The sequence below is a fragment of the Macaca mulatta genome, chromosome 12, assembly GCF_049350105.2.
Source record: "Macaca mulatta isolate MMU2019108-1 chromosome 12, T2T-MMU8v2.0, whole genome shotgun sequence".
Taxonomy (NCBI): Eukaryota; Metazoa; Chordata; class Mammalia; order Primates; family Cercopithecidae; genus Macaca; species Macaca mulatta.
Window position 1 is genome coordinate 27,417,176 of NC_133417.1, and position 20,701 is coordinate 27,437,876.

The following is a 20,701-nucleotide window of genomic DNA, read 5'->3' on the forward strand; positions in this document are numbered from 1 at the left end:
GTGAGATGAAACCTATTTGCCATACCTTTCCAACTGGAATACAAAGACATATGAAATAGTACGTTAGGCAAGAATGAGACCGTAGTTGTGGATCCATTGGATCAAAATCAATGGCATAGAATGTAGATTTTATAGTCAATTAGAGGAAATGAAGACCAGTGTGGCTGGAGCAATGAGGGAAGAGTTAATGGGTTGGAGTCCGGAGGATCACTGGAGCCTAGGAGTGTGAGGCTGCAGTGAGCTATGAACATGCCACTCTCTTCCAGCCTATGTGATAAAGCAAGACCCTGACTCTTAAAAAAAAAAAAAAAAGATGATGAGACTTGATAATTGCATAGGACTCAGATGGGCAGAATGTAGACGGAGGTATTCTAGGCAGTAAGGACACTGGGCCAGGCATGGTAGCTCATGCCTGTAATCCCAACACTTTGGGAGGATGAAGTGAGCAGACTGTTTGAGCCCAGGAGTTTGAGACCAGCCTGGGCAATGTGAAGAGACTCTGTGTCAAAAAAAAAAAAAAAAAAAAAGCCAGGCATAGTGGTGTGCACTGTGGTCCCAGCTAAAGAGGCTGAGGTGGGAGGTTGGCTTGAGCTTAGGACTTTAAGGCTGCAGTGAGCCATGTTTATGCCACTGCACTCCAGCTCTTCAGCAGGCAACACAGCAAGACCCTGGGTCTCAAAAACAAAACAAAACAAAACAAAAATCACAGGAGCAAAGACATTAATGACATGAATGAACCTTTGGGAAAGAGAGTTAGGAAGCTGATGTGAAGGACTCCCCATTATTACTACCAATAATGCTTTCTTTGGCTCCATTTCCCTAGGAGACTTTCTTTGTCCCATTAAACAAAATTGTGAAGACCTGGAGAAGTACCACCCACCTTCCAATCACTGGCACATCCATTGTTCTTACCCTTGAGCACCTCATTGATATATTGATTGAAGTAGTCTACTCTCAAGGAATCATCAAAGAGATCTTCACTTTCCCCTATGGGCATGCCATTCCCGGCCAGGTATATTGGAACTTTTCCTCGTGTGTATTCCAGGGATACAAACTGCAACAGCCTTCTTATCCCCCAGGGCACCACACGAATCCAAGAGGATGAGGTCTGGGGCCACGCATGGTTCACATGTTGGGAGAAGCCTCCAATGGTATCATAGCTAGGGATGCAGGTGTTTTGTGGGGCGTTGCTGATGAGGCGGGAGGTGTAATGTGACAGACCCAGAAAATCAGCGGAGCCTTTCAGGAGCTGCTTCTCTGCCTCTGTGAACTCGGGGAGTTGAGCCACAGGATGGAGGCACTGTCTGTTCATCTGTTGGATCTGGGTCCTCAGGGTGGCTGGATAGTCTCCATCCACAAAGATGGGGTGTGCAAACCAGCCCAGCATGAAGTGCAAGAAGCGCTCAGAGGCTCTCAAGTCCTCAGGCCTCTCTGGAGACAGGGGTTCTGCCCAGTCTGAGTTCAGCACAATGCCCACATGCCCCTGCTGCTGTGGGCGATGGTGGCTGTTGTAGTAGTGCCAGGTTCTGGCATGAGCCTTGAGGACCAAGTGAGCCACCTTGTGAAAAAGTGAGAAGGAAATATAGTGATTAGTAATAACAACAATGACAACAACAGGACGAATGAACCAGTAACAAGTCAACAACAATGTCAACAAGTCAATAAAGACAACAACAACATTGACAGTGTCAATATTGACAACATCAGCACTAATGTTAACATTAAGTCATCAACAAATAACAACATTGACATTAACGTCAATGATGTTAACTAGTCAATAATAAAGTTAACAAGTTAACAACATAAACAACAAGTTAGGACTGATACTAACAATGTCAACAAGTCAACAATGTCAAGAAATCCACACCAATGTCAACAAGTCAATAATACCAACGATGTTCACATCAATAACATCAATACCAACATGAACGGCATCAGCAAGTCAACACCAATGTGAAAAGGTCAACAATATCAAGTCAACAATGTCAACAAGTCAACACCAATATCATCAGCAAAGTCAACAAGTCAACAGCAATTCTTCAACATTGTCAACAAAATAACAACAGCATCAACAACCACATTAACAATAACAACTAACATGTATTGGGCACCTACTACTTAATGAATTCTCTCATGTAATCCTCACCACAACCTCATATGGCAGGTACAATTATTACCACCACTATAGAGATGGGGAAAACAAGATCCAGAGCTGTGCAGTAACTCCACAAGGCCCAGAGTCAGGAGTAAAGTGAGAACAAGCCCCTGGCAGTCTGACTCCAAGCCTGTTACTGTTACCCACACTGCTATTCTGCCTCTGTCCTTAATAAGTGCTTGTTGAGAAATTAGTCCATGGGGAGGATTATTTTAATTAGCACACAAGGGAGAGGAGGGCTCTTTCCTGCCTATTTGTTCTTCTTTCTATTTAATGGACTCTCAGAAGAAAAACCAAACTAGGAGTTTCTTTGTAGACTTAACTCATGCTCTTACAAACAGCAACAGCTTTTTGTGGGAAGCAGGGACAAAAGGAGGGTGTCTGAAATATAACAAGCCTAGATTTAAGTCTTGATTCTGTCACTAACTTGTTAACCTGGACAATTTGCTCTCTCAACTTCAGCTGACTTGTTGGCAAGAAGTGGGTAATTATGGATCCATCTGAGATGATTAAATACATGTATATAAAGCATTGAGCAGAAACTCAGAGAGCAGGAGTGAGCTTGCTAAATCTTAGCTTGCTTTCCTTTTTCCTTTTTATCATCTGAAGAGGATGACACTTACCTCTGAAGAATTTCATGTCAAAATATGCCATAATCACTAAAACGCCTGGTTGCTTCTCACATCCCAAATATTAGTCCTTAATTGAGTTCTAAACTCGAATGGCAAACTGTGCTCCTTTCCCAAAAGCAAGGATGTCTTTCTTCTAAATTAGCCAGTGTCAGGAAGGGAGCTCAGTGGAATATTAGACAACCATCAAAAATAGTCATAGCGACCGCTTAATAATAGGTAAAAGTGCTAATGACATGATATCAAGTAAACAGTGAACAACAATCTGAGGTGCCCTGTGACAACATCATAAATGCAAAGAAGCCAAGATTGGAAGGAAATATTGTAAAATAATAAAATACTTTTTTGTTTTGTTTTGTTTTGAGACAGAGTCTCACTCTGTCACCAAGCTGGAATGCAATGGCGCAATCTCGGTTCACTGCAACCTCCACCTCCTGGGTTCAAGCAATTCTCCTGCCTCAGCCTCCCGAGTAGCTGGGACTACAGGTGCCTGCCACCATGCCTGGCTAATTTTTGTATTTTTAGTAGAGACAGGGTTTCACTATGTTGGCCAGGCTGATCTTGTGATCCACCCGCCTCGGCCTCCCAAAGTGCTGGGTTTATAGGTGTGAGCCACTATGCCTGTCCCAAGACATTTTTTTCTTTAAACTTTTTCCTCAATGGTTGCTATGAACTGAATGAGGTCCCCCATCAAAATTCATATGTCAAAGCCCTAATCCCTAGTGTGATAGTATTTGGAGATGGGGCCTTTGAGGGGTGATTAGGTTTAGAGGAGGTTGTGAGGGTGGGACTCTCATGGTGGTGGTATTAGTGTCCTTATAAGAAGAGATACCAGTGAGTTCTTCCAGCCACCTCCATATGAGGACAGCAAGAAGGTAGCTGCCTGCAGGCCAGGAAGAGAGCCCTCACCAGAACCCAGCCATGCTGGTCCCTTGATCTTGGACTTCCCCAGCTCCAGAATGGTGGAAAGCAAATATCTGTTGTTTAAACCACCAGTCTATGGTGTTTTGTTATCGCAGCTCAAGCTCACTAAGACAATGGTATTCTAACATTCAACTAATAAATAAAGGGAAGAATTGAAGAAGAGTGAAGGGGACTTTCTCATCAAAGTCTCTGTAAAGATATCTCAGGAGCCACAGTTCAAAGGGGAAGAAAAGCCTAAGAAGAAAAGGTTTAGATAAATTTTATAACAAGGAGTGAAACAGAAGATTTCAAATCTTCCAATTTCAGAAGGTGGGTGGTGGAATGACTCCATATGTGCAGTCACTTGCTGTTCAAGAGCTGAAGGGAAGCTCTGACTTATGCGCTACGATGTTTGACATTCCATGGAGTCATTTATTCATGGTGTTCCAGCTCACCCTTGTTATGGTCTTTTTGAAGAGTTCTATAATTTTGCTATGTGTGTTAGTGTCATCTTCCCCAAAAGGCTATAACATGTCCAGGGCATGGCTGTGACCCCTCTTTAACACCTAGCACAGGGCACAGGAAATAGTGTGTGTGTGTATATATATATATATATACATATAAATGTGTGTATATATATATACACCTCAGGTGATCTGCCTGCCTTGGCCTCCCAAAGAGTTGGGATTACAGGCGTGAGCCACCACACCTGGCTGGAAATACTCATCTTTAAGAACAGAACCCAAGGCCAGGCGCAGTGGCTCACGCCTGTAATCCCAGCATTTTGGGAGGCCGAGGTGGGTGGATCACAAGGTCAGGAGTTCAAGACCAGCCTGGCCAAGATGGTGAAACCCCGTCTCTACTAAAAATAAAAAAAAAATTAGCCAGGTGTGGTGGCACGTGCCTGTAGTCCCAGGTACTCGGGAGGCTGAGGCAGGAGAATCCCTTGAACCTGGGAGGTGGAGGTTGCAGTGAGCTGAGATCGTGCCACTGCACTCTAGGCTGGGTGACAGAGCGAGACTGCATTTCAAAAAAAAAAAAAAAGAACAGAACCCAAACGGTGACAGGGAAAAGGCAGACTAACACGTCCATCCTGAAGAACGCTGCCAGAGAAAGCTGGTGGGTTTTCTGGGAGATTCTGAAGAAAAAGGGAAATAATGGAAAAGACCTATAACCATTTAAAATTTTGTGCCAAGTGTATACACCCCTTTCTTGTTGAAACGATGCCCTGACTGGCAACTGGAAAGCCAATGCCTCCTTGCCTCTTCCTTCTCTGCCTCCTCAGCTCTCAGCGAGCATATTGAGGAGTAAAGCATAGGTCCTTGGCCCACCCTAGTCAGTTGTCATGGCCAGGACCCAACAATGGGTTCAGGGTGGGTATGCGGCCCACTGAGAGACCATAGGACACAGGGACACTTCTGTTGGGAAGGATAGAAAAGAGCTGAGCTTTTTTCGCTACTGTTCTTGAAATAACAGAAACAAGGATGCTGCCACCTGGCTGCAAAGTAGCCCAAGAATAAAGCTGACGAGGGGAACAAGAGAGGGAGAACTGGGGAGGTGGCTTCGCTTGTGCTCTGATAAAATTCCACCCTGATCAGGCTAAATGAAGAATTTTAAACCTCCTGAATGCGTAAATTATCTCCTTGTTTGTCACTTTGAGTTGAGCTTTCTGTCACTTGTCACTAAGTGACATGAGGAACTTGATTTGGAGTCAAGAAGACACGGGCTCAAATCCTGACTTCCACCTGGCGACTCACTAGCAATGTCATCATGACCACATTGTTTATCCTGTCTGAGCCTCACTCATCCATCAGTGCTATTCTGAGGATGTAGTAACTATTATGTTTTAAAAGTACCAGTACAATGTCTGGACAAAATAACATGATTAACAATTTTTTTTTTTTTTTTTTTTTTTTTTGAGACAGGGTCTTGCTCTGTTGACCAGACTGGAGTGCAGTGGCAAAATCTTGGCTCACTGCAGCCTCTGCATACCGGGCTCAAGCGATCCTCCCACCTCAGTCTCCTGGATAGGTGGGATCACAGGCATGCGCCACTATGCCTGGCTAATTTTTGTATTTTTTTGTAGAGACGGGATTTCGCTATGTTGCCCAGTCTGGTCTTGAATTCCTGGACTCAAGCAATCTGCCTGCCTCGGCCCCCACAGTAATGAGATTACTGGCATGAGCCACTACACGTGGCCAGGTGATTAACAATGTAATTAATAATTTGTGGTTCCTTCCCTCCCCCTGATTTCCTTTAAAGAAAGAACAAAAAGTAAAGGTTTGCTGATGGAATAAAACAGAGATAATGACTTTCTTCCAGCCAATGTCCTTTCTCCTCCAATTAGTAGGAGCTACAGGGATGGGAAGTACCTTAAAAGAGGCCACTCCTGGGTCAGAGATGCCGGGAGGGTGTTGGCCGGTGCCATAGCCTGCGTAGCTTATCACCCACGGCTCATGGAAGGTCACCCACAGCTTCACACGGTCCCCAAATGTGGAGAAGCAGAAGGCCGCGTAGTCCAGGAAGGCATCCACCACGCTCTCATTCTGCCATCCGCCATGATCCTGCAGGGCCTGAGGCAGGTCCCAGTGGAACAGCGTGGCCATGGGCTGGATGCCCGCGTCCCGCAGCCTGTCAATCAGCTTGTTGTAGTAGGCGACGCCTGGGAGGCTGGGGCTGCTCCCGTGCCCCGTGGGGAAGATCCGGGACCAGGAAATGGAGAACTTGTACACCTGAGCCCGGAGGCCGCGAAGCAGGGCGACGTCAGAGGCCACCTTGTGGTAGCTGTCGCTGGCCACCTCCGGCGTCGCTTGACCCTCCGTGGTGTTCAGGGGCCTGCGTGGATCCCAGATGCTCGCCCCTCTCCCGCCCTCGGCCCAGCCTCCTTCCACGTTAAAGGCTCCCGTGGAGGCACCCCAGAGAAAGCCTTCGGGAAAAGTGTCCTGCAGGAAGGCGTCCCTTTCCGCCCTGGACTGATTGGCAAATGCTTCCCAGACTCTCTGATAGGCCGAGGCAGGAGAGGAGCCCGAGATCTCGTGGTCCTGCTGCTCTTCAGGCTGAAGGGCCAGGCTGCCAGTCAGAGAACAAGACATGCTGCGGTATTGAAGGGACATAAAGGGGCATGTCAGTTACAAATGCCCCCTATGGATGACTACTGTGTTTAATCAGAAACGATTCCAGAAATACTGAGTCAAAAGTCATATCTGCAAAGGCATGGGCAGGAAGTAACTGGTAGATGGGAAAATTATTATTATTACCCCTTCTGAGGTGAATGATTCTTGCTCTTTCATGGTTAAAATAGGAACAATGCTACTGTTCTCTGTATTAGATTGCCCTCGAATATTGTCTTCAGTGCTGGTGCCATACTTTATTCTTCTTATAATTCATTATTTGTAAAACATAGCTAATAATAACCATGACTCCAGTTTATTGAGCCTTAATTCTGCACTGGCCACGGTGATAAGAATGGATGTGTATTATCTCATTTAATTTTCCCAACGAATTTATGATATGGGTACTACAATGATTTATCCTCACCCTGCACAGGAGGAAACTGAGACTTAAAGAAATGCGGGCTGGGTGCGGTGGTGCGCGCCTGTAATCCCAGCACTTTGGGAGGCTGAGGCAAGTGGATCACTAGGTCAGAAGTTCGAGACCAGCCTGACCAACATGGAGAAACCCCGTCTCTACTAAAAATACAAAATTAGCCAGGCATGGTGGTGGGGGCCTGTAATCCCAACTACTCAGAAGGCTGAGGCAGGAGAATCACTTGAACCTAGGAGGCAGAGGTTGTGGTGAGCTGAGATTGTGCCATTGCATTCCAGCCTGGGCAACAAGAGCGAAACTCCGTCAAAAAAAGAAGAAGAAAGAAAGAAAAGAAAGACAGACAAAAGAGAGGAAGGAAGGAAGGAAGGAAGGAAGGAAGGAAGGAAGGAAGGAAGGAAGGAAGAAAGGAAGGAAGGAAGGAAGGAGAAACTTCCTGACTTCAGGGAGCCAGCAGCTATTATCAGCTGGTACAGAAGTACACTGATGTGGACTGACTAAACATTAGTCCTGGCTACTGCCTCCTTTCTTCTTCATGCTGCTTGGATTTCAGACATAATGGCAGGAGCTCAAGCATCCATCCTGGACCATGAGGCAGAAACCTTGTTAAAGGTGACAAAGCAACAACAAAGGAGCCTGGATTCCTGGTTATGAGTAACTTCTCCTTGCACACAGCTTGCAGGTGGTGGAGCAGCTTCTGTGCTTTTAACCTCATATACATACATGTTTATGTGCATATATGTGTGTGTACATATGTATATGCATATGAAATAAAACATCACATAAAAGTGCATGCTGCATTTATACGAAATGTGGTCTGATATTTTCTATTTTATTCTAGTCCATCTTCCTCCCTCCCACTCTCCTTTTCTCTTTTTTCTTTCTTTTTTTTCCAATTGCCAGCTTCTAAATTGATTTCACAGTCAAGAGTCATGTCCTGCAGGCGGGAAAGCATGCATGCTGCAAATTACAGCCAGCAGAGGGCGGCCTTGAGGAGTGCGGCACATGTCTGGGGAAAAGGAGGTGGAGTACTAGAGCATCTCCCTGTCACACAGCCATCGCGTGGAGAGCCGATGGCGCCTATACCAGGCTGGCCCACGGCGCAGAACTGGGAGAAGTGACAGGGACACTGCACAGGTATTTTCCTCTCAAAGAGCGAAGCCTGGGACCGGGTCACCCTGCAGGAGGCGTCTTCTGAAACTAAGCGCCTTCTGTTTCACTCAGCATCAACTCCCTGACATTTGCTAGAGCAAGGGGAAAGGGAAATGATCCTCTCCTTTGTTGATTATCTCAACACATGTGCGACTGTGGAGCGCACCCAGGGATGCGGCGCCGCCCCTCGGTGCTCAGCCTCTGCGCATTCACGATTCCCATAAACACAGCCTCTTCTGCTCCGAATCTCGCTCTCACCCAGCCCTCCTGGCCCTGACTCTGTCCTCCTGGATTGCATGAAAAGAGTTTTGAGGAAACAAATAAACCGCCCTGGGATGAAATAGAACTTGCTATACAGGCTTGGGGCTGGGAACCCTGGGTTTGCCGGCCACCAGAAGGGATTTAGCACATGATGGCTCCTCAGGCTTCACACCCAGGGCTCCTAAGTTCTCCTTTTTTTTTTTTTTTTTTTTTTTTTTTTTTTTTTTTTTTTTTTTTTTTGAGACAGAGTCTGGCTCTGTCGCCCAGGCTGGAGTGCAGTGGCCGGATCTCAGCTCACTGCAAGCTCCGCCTCCCAGGTTTACGCCATTCTCCTGCCTCAGCCTCCCGAGTAGCTGGGACTACAGGCGCCGCCACCTCACCCGGCTAATTTTTTGTATTTTTGGTAGAGACGGGGTTTCACCGTGTTAGCCAGGATGGTCTCGATCTCCTGACCTAGTGATCCGCCCGTCTCGGCCTCCCAAAGTGCTGGGATTACAGGCTTGAGCCACCGCGCCCGGCCAAGTTCTCCCTTTTTTAGGGTGCAGTTGTGTGTGTCTCCTGCCGCATTCTCATGTGAGAGTTGTTCTGGGGTCTGTCCCCCCTATAAGGTCAAGAATTCTGAAGGAGACAGCTATGTTAGTCCTCACTCCCCACCCACCGCCCCTGCATTCAGCAGGTTCTCCAACCACATCCCCCTGAGTAGGAGCCCCTGGCTGTCCACTTAATGTAAGCCCGTGTTGGCCCTCCCCTTCAGGCAAAGCACCACCAAGTGCTGAGAGAACCTCAGAGCTGGCAGCACTTGTAATCACTGGCTTCTCGGGGAACCCATTTTATTATGGCCTCTTGAGTTTTCTTTCCTGAAGCCACAGCCAGTCCTTGGCTGACTCCAAGTTTGGTCAGGGAGCAGTGGTAACTCGAATCTGTCCATTGCAAGTCTGCACTACCACACAAAGCCTGAGGTACAGCTGCTGCTGTGGGTCTGTTGATCTGAACTGCTGATTTGAAGTGGATTGAGAGGATGGAACAATAGCAGGGGGATATGGCTCAGGAAAGTCGAGCACTGGAAGAGGAAAGGTAGAAAGAGGTGTTGTCACTGAAGGACCCTGAACAGGGCTGCACTGGAAATATCAGAGGTGAATGACAAAGAGAACTCTGGCTGAAGGTCTGGAAGTCAATTATTGTCTCCAGCCTTTGTCCCACCGATGGTGCATGAAGTTCATGCATGTAATACCCCTCCATGGAGTGCTGAGGTTCTGGGCAATTCCCAGTGCTGGCTACCGTGCTATTCTTTTCTCACTCACTCAAGAAGCGTATTGGGATATGCGTGCATGAAAGCAATGTAATTATGGGCACAACCTCAAAATCTGCTCTAATTTTTACATATCATTTGCCTCTTTGGCACTTCAGTCATTCAGAAAGGTATTATTTACAACCCAGCTACAGATTCAAACCTCTGTCCCTAGAATGTTGTCGAGTTAGGCGTCTGGCCTGTAGCAACAGATGGCTTTCCTGTCTATGCTGTCTCCTCCCAGGGAGGATGTTTCACCCTTCATATTGAGGAAATGGGCACAGAGAACCCATTTCTCTTACTCATCATGTAACTTCAGCAGGAGGGTCAGATCTGTCTTTAACCTGGCCACTCTCCCACAAGCTCACACTGTCTCCAATAAGATCTTAAACTAGAAGTCAGGGGTTCAAATCCTAGCTGGTGCAGTGGCACAATCTCGGCCCACAGCAACTTCTGCCTCCTGGGCTCAAGCGATCCTCCCACCTCAGTCTCCCAAGTAGCTGGGACCATAGGTATGCACCACTGTGCCTGGGTAATTTTTGTATTTTTGTAATTTTTTGTAGAGACAGAGTTTCACCATGTTGCCCAGCCCAGTCTTGAACTCCTGGACTCAAGCAATCTTCCCACCTTTGCCTACCAGAGTGCTGGAATTACAGGTGTGAGCCATCATGCTAGTTGTGCACAGTTGGGCGAACTGACAGATGAGAAAGCAGAACCTCGTGAGTCCCACTCAGTAAGAGACTCCCTGCTTTCTTTCTGAGTCTTTGTTTCTCATCAATTGAATGGCAATAATAAACTTGGTGGCCCAAGAGTTGATGACAATAGTCCTATAAGGTTATACATGTAAAAGAAACAGTATTCTACAAATATCAGTTATTGATAGTTCAATAGGAAACCTGACATTACCTTTTCTTGGAACTTGATGAACAACTCAGAAACTCATTAATATCAAACCCAATGGTGAGCACTTGGTCTTTATTTATGGCTGTAAGAGAAGAAATTAAATTAACTCTATGTAAATGCCAACTAAGAACATGCAAGTCTGACACACCCAAACTCCAAGCAGTGGTTCCAAGCCCCTTTGGAAAATACCATGGGCTAAGGACTTTAGAAGCTCAGCAGTGAATTCTACTTACTTATTGCTTAAAAAGTGGTTCTCAAACTTCAATGTGAATCAAAATCATCTGTATAGCTTGTTAAAACAAAGGTTGCCGGTCCCACCCCCAGAGTGTCTGATGCAGTAGGTCTCAAGAATATGTATTTCTAATGAGCTCCCAGGTGATGCTAATGTTGATGCTGCTGGTCTGGGAACCACAACTTTGGGAACAATTGATTTAGAAGAACTCAAAGACCAGAAAGGGGTGGAATATTTTTAAAATTGTGGTAAAATACACATAAACAGAAAAGGTATAATTTTAACCACTTAGAGAGAGGTGGGATCTAAGAACAGAAATTGTTATGCCATCAAAGGTGAGTTCAGATAAGCATCAATAAATGGTATCTATGGATGAACTTCAGGGGCCCTGTGGAGCCAACCCAATGCTGGGAGGGGGTCCAGGTGTGCTATGGTTTGGATGTGGTTTGTCCCCACCAAAACTCATGTTGAAATTTAATTGCCAATGTAACATTGCTGAGAGGTTACGGGACCTCTGAGAGGCATTTGGGTCATGAGGGATCTGCCCTCATGAAGGGATTAGTGCAGGCTCCAGGGAGTGAGTGAGTTCCCACTCACTCACATGGAACTGGATTAGTTACCATGACAGTGGTTCCCACTCACTCACATGGGACTGGATTAGTTACCATGACAGTGGTTCCCACTCACTCACATGGAACTGGATTAGTTACCATGACAGTGGTTCCCACTCACTCACATGGGACTGGATTAGTTACCATGACAGTGGTTCCCACTCACTCACATGGGACTGGATTAGTTACCATGACAGTGGTTCCCACTCACTCACATGGAACTGGATTAGTTACCATGACAGTGGTTCCCACTCACTCACATGGGACTGGATTAGTTACCATGACAGTGGTTCCCACTCACTCACATGGGACTGGATTAGTTACCATGACAGTGGTTCCCACTCACTCACATGGGACTGGATTAGTTACCATGACAGTGGTTCCCACTCACTCACATGGGACCGGATTAGTTACCATGACAGTGGCTGTTATAAAGTGAGGCTGCCTCTGGTGTTTAATCTATTTGCAGACACTTGCTTCCCCTTCCACTTCTCTGCCATGTTAGGATGCAGCATGAGGCCCTCACCAGAAGCTGACCAGATGTGGCTGCCTGATCTTGAACTTCCCAGTCCCCAGAACCATGAGCTAAATAAACCTTTTTTCTTTATAAATTACACAATCTAGAGTATTCTATTATAGCAACATAAGACAGACTAATATATAGTGGTAGAAAGAACACTACTGACTTCTCCCATACTCTGGCCTGTGGACAGGAGTGACAGACCTGAATATCAGGGCCCTCAGGCACATTCCCCTCTGCCCCTTCCTCCCTTCTTGCAGAGTGTCCAGTGACTGCCAACCTCAATGCTGTCATAGACCCCACCTTTCCCCTGACTTGATTGGACCAGGAGCAGCCTCCTGATCCATGGCCAGCACTCAGATTCACTCTCAAGAATTTGAACTAAGAGACACTAGGAAGATGGCCCTTGACCCGTGAGTCCCACACTTGAAAGTTCTTAGCATCTTTGTCAGGTACCCCACCAGGGCCATGCGCAAACTGATAATGGGGACACAGAACAAGGGTAAGTAGAGAGAGCTGGCTGGAGAGAGAGGGGCACAAGAAAGCCCTGCCAAGAGGAGCAGAGATGAGAGACCTTGGAGGGAGAGGTAATGAAAGGAGGCAAAGATGAGTTTCCATGCTTACAACTCACAGCTGAGGCCTGACTATCTTTATGTCCATAAGAGGCATCCTTGTGCAGAACCTCTCCTCTTTCTTGGGTCAATGGGGGATGGTCACAAGGGACCATTAGTAGGAAAGCATAGTACACTAACCCAATCTGGGGTGGGCTCTTAGACTAGCCTTCCTCCCATGCTCCTCCTCCCATTGGAACCCCGGACTTTCAAGACTGCTACCCAGCGCACCAGTGCACCAAATGGCGCTTGAAACCTCTTCAGCAATGGCCCACTCACCTTCCAAAAGGCTGAAGAGCAGCCTGGCTGGGCTCTTCACGGTGGAGGGGCAGTCCAGGAGTTTTAGGTTGAAGACGAAAACTTTCACTTTTGGCTCAATGGTCTGAAAAAGAGAAGGACTAGCAAGTGAACTGAAGCCTCCTGGAAAGCATCTTGATAACAGGGACAGAGTTTCAAGATGAGAAGTTGTAGCACTTACTCTGGCTTTGGAAATGACCTCTAACTATCTCAGTTAATTAAAGGAGCTGACTCTAGACTCTGAAGGAGAAAGATCTACAAGTTTCAATAACATAGTCTCCCCTCCCCACCAACCCCCACCTTCACCTCTTCCTTCATCTCAGGCTTACAGAGCACCTCTTAGAGCCAGGCACGGTGTTAGGATCAGGAACAAGGCCACTGCTCACATCCAGAGCCTGTGCTACTTTAGAAGCTTAGTTAAGAGGCCACCATTGCCATATCTATGGATGTCTGGGATTTGCTTCACAATAATCCAGTTTGGTTAGCTGGGTATGGTGGTGCATGCCTGTAGTTCCAGCTACTTGGGAGGCTGAGCGAGGAGGATTGCTTGAGCCCAGGAGTTCAAGGCTGCAGTGAGCTATGATCGCACCACTGCACTCCAGCCTGGGTGACAGAGCAAGATCCTGTCTCTAAAAAAATGTTTGTTTGTTTTTTTTAAATTAAAAATCTAGGCCGGGCGCGGTGGCTCAAGCCTGTAATCCCAGCACTTTGGGAGGCCGAGACGGGTGGATCACGAGGTCAGGAGATCGAGACCATCCTGGCTAACACGGTGAAACCCCGTCTCTCCTAAAAAATACAAAAAAACTAGCCGGGCGAGGTGGCAGGCGCCTGTAGTCCCAGCTACTCGGGAGGCTGAGGCAGGAGAATGGCATGAACCCGGGAGGCGGAGCTTGCAGTGAGCTGAGATCCGGCCACTGCACTCCAGCCTGGGCGACAGAGCGAGACTCTGTCTCAAAAAAAAAAAAAAAAAAAAAAAAAAATCTAGTTTGGGAGATAGAAGTTACGAGTTAGGTGAAAGAAGATTAGCTATGAGCCAATAGCTCTTGCAGTTGGAGATGACTTCATAGGAGTTCATCATACTTTCTTTCTACTTTTGGATGTCAGAAATTTTTCAAAACAAAAAGTTATAGCAGCCCCGAGGGTGTGGTGGCTCACACCTGTAATCCCAGCACTTTGGGAAGCCGAGGTGGGCGGATCACCTGAGGTCAGGAGTTCAAGACCAGCCTGAGCAACATGGCGAAACACTATCTCTATCAAAAATACAAAAATTAGCTGGGCTTGGTGGTTCACGCCTGTAATATCGGCTACTTGGGAGGCTGAGACAGGAGAATTGCTTGAACTCAGGAGGCAGAGGTTGCAGTGAACCACTGCACTTCAGCCTGGGCAACAAGAGCCAGGTTCCATCCCAACAAAAAGAAAAAAAAAAAAAAAGTTATATTAGCTGTCATCATTAAAATGGAAGCAAATGTAATTTCCTCTCCTTATTTCTAGCCATTTCAGTATCAAGGAAAACGTCTCAGACTGACATGCTGTTTGACTTCACTTTAAATTATCTTTTTTTGCAGGGGTTAGAGTTTGGTCATTTTACTCACAGTAATTTTTTCCTCCTCTGAACAACTAAAAGCTACCAAAAGTTACCAATAGTAACTCCTTTAAAAGGAGCCAGGCGTAGTCTTTACTTTCTCATAGCCACCTGTGACAATGTCCTGTCTTTACAGATGGGGAGTCAGAAGTTCGAGAAGCCGAGCGGGTTGCCCATGACCTCGTAGTGAGTGGAGCTGTGACTCCACACAGGTCCCATCCCTCCCTGTGCTGGGTCAACGCAGTGGGGACAAATGGCCCAGGGTGGCGCGCTTAGGGAAGCAAGGGTTTTCTCCTTCCTGAAAGACGGATATGCCATGAGGCAGCCGGTGATGTCCCAGGGCTGGAGAGGTAGAGGAGCCTCGGAGGCCCCCGGCCTGCCTTCTGCCAAGTGGAGAACTCCCTGGGAGCACAGCTTTTTCTGATAAGTGGATGTGGGACCTCCTCGTGTGCCTCCTGTAGAACTGAGAACCCAGGGGTGTGCCACAGCTCTTCATTGCTGGGCTGGAGGCTGTTCTCAGGCCCTCAGACAGCTGTGTGCCGTTGGGGAGTGGCTGCTGAGGGCCCCTGGGGCTCAGAGAGGGCTGTGCAGGTGCTCTGGGGAGAGGGTGGGAATGGGAGCAGGTGCCTGCTCCTCCCTGCCCTGCTTTCGCCCTCTTCCCTCGCAGCCCACAGGAAGAGGCCCCTTCAAGGGGAGGGTGGGGTTCTGGGATGGGGAGGGAGGGGACATTGGGAAGGTGGGCAGTGCGATTCAGGCTCCTGTGGACACAACTCAGCTCCTGTTCTCAGGGCAGGTTCAGCTGTTCTTCCTGTCCTGGGCGTGGTAACTGTGCATGGGAAATGCTACCGGGCATGAGACCACAATCCCAGGAAGGAGCAGTGTCCTCTCAAGCTCAGCTGTCATTTCCAAATCTTTGAGGTTGCCTCTGAGGGTCCAACCCCACCCAAGGAAGTAAAAGGACTACATAACCATTGCAGAGCATTTATAAATGGCTGCTAAGTTTGTCCAGGGAGAGTTTTATTATTTGACTGGCCAGCTACAGACTGAAGTTTCAGTGCTTTTCCCAGACACTGGTAGAAGTGTCTTGAAAACATGGTAGCCAGGGCCGGGTGCGGTGGCTCATGCCTGTAATCCCAGCACTTTAGGAGGTCGAGAGGGGTGGATCACTTGAGTCCAGGAGTTGGAGACCAGCCTAGCTAACATGGCGAAACCCCGTCTTTACTAAAAATACAAAAAAAAAAAAAAAAAAAAAGTCAGGCATGGTGGCAGTCTCCTGTAATCCTAGCTACTCGGGAGGCTGAGGCAGGAGAATCGCTTGAACCCAGGAGGTGCAGGTTGCAGTGAGCTGAGATCATGCCACAGGGGCACTCCAGCCTGGGTGACAGAGCGAGACTCCATCTCAAAAAAAAAAATGTTGTGATGGAAAAAGGGAAGAGACTGAAAATCATATCCTCAAGTACCCGCCATGCAGTGCCCCTGCTGACTGCCTGTCAGAGGCACGCAACCTCCGCACAACAGAGATGGTTTTAAAATGGCAGCTGTGTCCAAACCTGCTAGCCTAGCAACAAGCTCTGGTTTAATTCCATGAGGAGGACAAAAGGCAGCTTTAGTCATCACAGGCACAAGCAGACCTCGAGGACACTAGAGTGCTAAACAAGGCCCAGAAACCTTGTCAGCCAGCCCACGAGCACAGGCCCTGGGTCGCAAGCAAGTTTAGGCTCAGGTGAGGCATTCACAAAAACAACTGAAATTGATCATATGTTATTTAAAAATACCACCCTCATCATCATGTTCCCAACCCTTGGACTTATTTTTCTTTTTTCTTTTCTTTTTTTTTTTTTTTGAGACGGAGTCATGCTCTGTCGCCCAGGCTGGAGTGCAGTGGCCGGATCTCAGCTCACTGCAAGCTCCGCCTCCCGGGTTCACGCCATTCTTCTGCCTCAGCCTCCCAAGTAGCTGGGACTACAGGCGCCCGCCACTTCGCCCCGCTAGTTTTTTATATTTTTTAGTAGAGACGGGGTTTCACCGTGTTAGCCAGGATGGTCTCGATCTCCTGACCTCATGATCCGCCCGTCTCGGCCTCCCAAAGTGCTGAGATTACAGGCTTGAGCCACCGCGCCCGGCCATCTTTTTTTTTTTTTTTTTTCGAAATGAGTCTCTCTCTGTTCCCTGGGCTGGAGTGCAGGGGCGCCATCTCGGCTCACTGCAACCTCCACCTCCCGGGTTCAAGCGGTTATTGTGCCTCAGTCTCCCAAGGAGCTGGGATTACAGGTGCGCGCCACTATACTTGGTTAATTTTTGTATTTAGTAGAGACAGGGTTTCCCCATGTCGGGCAGGCGGGTCTTGAACTCCCGGCCTCAAGTGATCCGCCTGCCTCAACCTCCCAAAGTGCTGGGATTGCAGGTGTGAGACTTATTTTTCTTTTGAAGAGACAGTGTGGTGTCTTCGAATGAGAAAGCCCTGGTTCAAATCCAACCCTGGAGCTCACCACCTTGGTGAGATTGTTTAAACCTTAGAGTGGGTTTTGAGGGGTTGAGATGATGTGAGGATGAAGGGCCTCCCAGGTGTCTGGGATAAGCAAGCACTAAAATTATATAGCTGTTACTCAGATGTCTTTGTGGCTACATCTGTCGCCTTTGATTAGATCAGTGGTCCCCAACATTCTTGGCACCAGGGACTGGTTTCGTGGAAGACAATTTTTCCACAGACTTGGGGGAGGTGGGAGGGCTGATTTGGGGATGAAACTGTTCTACCTCAGGTTATCAGGCATTAGATTCTCATAAGGAGCACGCAACCTGGATCCCTCGCATGCGCAGTTCCCAATAGGGTTTGTGCTCCTATCTAATACGGCCGCTGATCTGGCAGGATGTGGAGCTCAGGTGGTAATGCTTGCTGGCCTGCCACTCACCTCCTGCCGTGCAGCCGGGTTCCTAACAGGCCATGAACCAGTACTGGTGCTTGGCCTGGGGGCTGGGGACCCCTGAATTAGATCATCTCATTATTTGTAGATAACAAAAGCAGCAGTGCCTACACAGGCAGCTGGAGACACACAGACATTGGGATTGGACTGGTGCTAATTTGTCCATTTCAATCACTCTGCCTCAGGTAAAATGGAGGGTCCATGGCCTTTTTTTTTTTTTTTTTTTTTTTGAGTTGGAGTCTGTCTCTGTCACCAGGCTGGAGTGCAGTGGCGAAATCTCGGCTTTCTGCAACCTTCGCCTCCCAGGTTCAAGTGATTCTTCTGCCTCCGCCTCCCAAGTAGCTGGGACTGCAGGTGTGTGCCACCACGCCCATCTAATTTTTGTATTTTTAGTAGAGACAGGTTTTCACCATGTTGGCCAGGATGGTCTTAATCTCTTAATCTTGTGATCCACCCGCCTCGGCCTCCCAAAGTGCTGGGATTACAGGCGTGAGCCACTGTGCCCGGCCAAACTTGGCCTTTTAAGGGATAATTCCTCAGGTAAACCATCCTCCTTGGTGACGGAGATGGTGGGATTCAAAACCAGAGGTGAGTGATGGGGGCTGCTCTACCTGCTTCGTGGGAGGCACAGGCTGAAAGCAGCGGGGAGTGGCTTTATGCCCAAACCTGCAGAGGCAGGAGGTCCAATGTGGGTGCATTCCAGTGGCCAGACATCCTTGGAAAGGCCCACAGGAAGGCAGCTCTCCAGGGTTATAGGAACACTGCCAGCACTCAGAAGGTGCAGGAGAAAACATGGGCACCATCAGATACACCTTGCGTTGGGGGAATAGTTGTGACTGTAGGGAATGAAGCAAGTAAGTCACACAGCAGTGACCAAGCCTAAGAGAGAAACCTGGTAGTTGGATAGGAGGCTCCTAATATACTTTCTCTAATGAGCCCACATCATTAGACTTGAGAAAAGCAGTACTGGGTACAGGAGGGAGTCCTGAGCTTACTGGAAGGTCCAGACAGCTGGGATCTGATTTAGTAGACCTTGGTATGAAATGTTTGTTTTTTTAAAAATGTGGTAAAATAGACTTAAAGAAAAAATTTACGGGCCAGGTGTAGTGGCTCACACCTGTAATCCCAGCACTTGGGGAGGCCGACGGGCGCGGATCACTTTAGGTCAGGAGTTTGAGACCAGCAGGACCAACATGGTGAAACCTTGCCTCTACCAAAAATACAAAAATTAGCCAGGCATGTTAGTGTGTTCCTGTAGTCCCAGCTACTGGAGAGGCTGAAGCAGGAGAATCGCTTGAACTCAGGAGGCAGAGGCTGCAGTGAGCCAAGATTGCACCACTGCACTCCAGCCTGGGCAACTGAGGAAGACTCCATCTTAAAAAAAAAAATTATCGTCATAACCATTCAATGTGTAGTTCAGTGGCGTTAAGTAGATTCACATCGTTATGCAACCATCACCACCACTGATGAATTGCCTTTTTAAAACTCAGAATGAACCGTAGAATCTCGATTCTCGGCAGATTTCTACACAAGAAAGCAGAGGATTTATGTAAATATTTATCTTAACAAGCTAACCCTCATATCCTTTCTAGGAAAGACTACCTAACATCCGATGTTCTCTAAGGATGCTTGCAACAAAAATCTCCCCAGACTCAACTCAGCAGATCTCTGAGTGTTGATGGAAGTTCAGTTTATGCAGTAGTCAAAGCATTAAATGTCTAATCTGCTCTCTGAAACCTTCGCAGCATTCATCATCAGTGTGGAAAAGGGCTCAAATTACCTGCAATTTACTCAGCTTCTGCCGCAGACTTGCCTCATTTTGGCATTCATAAGACAAATCAAGAGAGAGGAAATCAACCGTGTCCTGGAAATAGTAAATAGGGTCATTAGAGCCTAAGCAGTGTCAAGACTCTCAGAAATATGCTTTTTTGTTTCTCCCCTTATCACTAAACTGAATATTCCAAAGTGGGATTTTCCAAAGGAAAAGATGGAGATGGAATGAGAAAGTGTGTGTGTGCGTGTGTAGAGTGGCGGGGGGATGCCTGTGCCTGTGTGTTGTTGGGAAATGCATTACCTACGTGCTCATCCATTTGCCTCTGTGCTCAGCACACAGAAAGCACGCAGTGTTGATGGCTCAATGAATGTGTGAATGCCAGAAATGGGAGGGAGCTGGAGGCCAGGGCTGCCCCCGGCACTTCCTCCACAGACTCTAGCACTTGGCCAGGATGGGGGCGGTAGAGCCTTCAGCCAAGCATGGCTCCACAGTCATCCCTGTGAATCCTGCTGGGTTTTTGGTTTTGGTTTTAATTTCAGGCCACGGTTTGAAGTTCACCCCCAGTTATCCCTAGCCAGGCCAAGAGCTAGGGCCTGTGGAGGATGCCCTGGGGACATCCTCTTTAGCAGAGCACAACCCTCATGGTCCTGGTCATCAACTCCCCCATCCACGCATCCGATAAGGATGTCCCCTCTGCCCTGTCTCTGGCCCGCGTGGGCTCAAAGAACTTCAGATTCACAGAGTCTACACAGGAAGACACCACCATGCTGCCACTACCCTCACCACCCCCAATGCTCCGCTCCCCTCCATGAGCCTGGTAGACTGTACCTTTCTACCCTTGGCATGATTAGATCATTACCTGTCTTATCCCTCCCACAGATCATCTGCTTCTTCGAGACAAGGACTATGGTTAACAGCACCTGGTCAGAACCAAGTGCTCTGTGCACCTTAATGCCTAGTGTTCCGTTATTGGAATGCTAGGCCTGTGGGTGTTACTTATATCCTACTGCTCAAGGTCATCGCTAAGGTCTGATTGCAAAAGTTCAAAAAATTGCAACCTCAGGCATAAATGGGTTAATAAGTGGTTCACCACTGGCTCCCTGTTGCTTTCTCAGTTGTCATCAGTGTTCACTAAAGGCCACTCTGGCAGATATTGGTCCAGTGTCCCCTGCCCACCCTCGCAGCTCTTGCTTGTGTCTGTCAATTCTGCACAACACATTGTCACTGAGTGCCTACCTCCGAAAGTCACACTGTGCTGGGATGGTGGGTAGGGATTCACATTTAGAGATAAATAATATCCACAGAGGTTTACACCTTTA

At 47.7% G+C, this 20,701-nt stretch overlaps 1 protein-coding gene across 1 annotated transcript in view; it reads right to left on the reverse strand.

Moving 5' to 3' along the window:
- LCT (lactase) overlaps nt 1-20,701 on the reverse strand; it is a 55,838-nt gene that overhangs the window by 25,451 nt on the left and 9,686 nt on the right. Inside the window, exons 3-7 of the mRNA XM_015110009.3 lie at nt 19,389-19,472; nt 13,088-13,190; nt 10,838-10,916; nt 6,060-6,780; nt 913-1,558 (exon numbers count right to left, since the gene is read on the reverse strand). Of these exons, the coding sequence (XP_014965495.2) occupies nt 913-1,558; nt 6,060-6,780; nt 10,838-10,916; nt 13,088-13,190; nt 19,389-19,472 (1,633 nt within the window). The remainder of the gene's footprint in view (nt 1-912; nt 1,559-6,059; nt 6,781-10,837; nt 10,917-13,087; nt 13,191-19,388; nt 19,473-20,701) is intronic.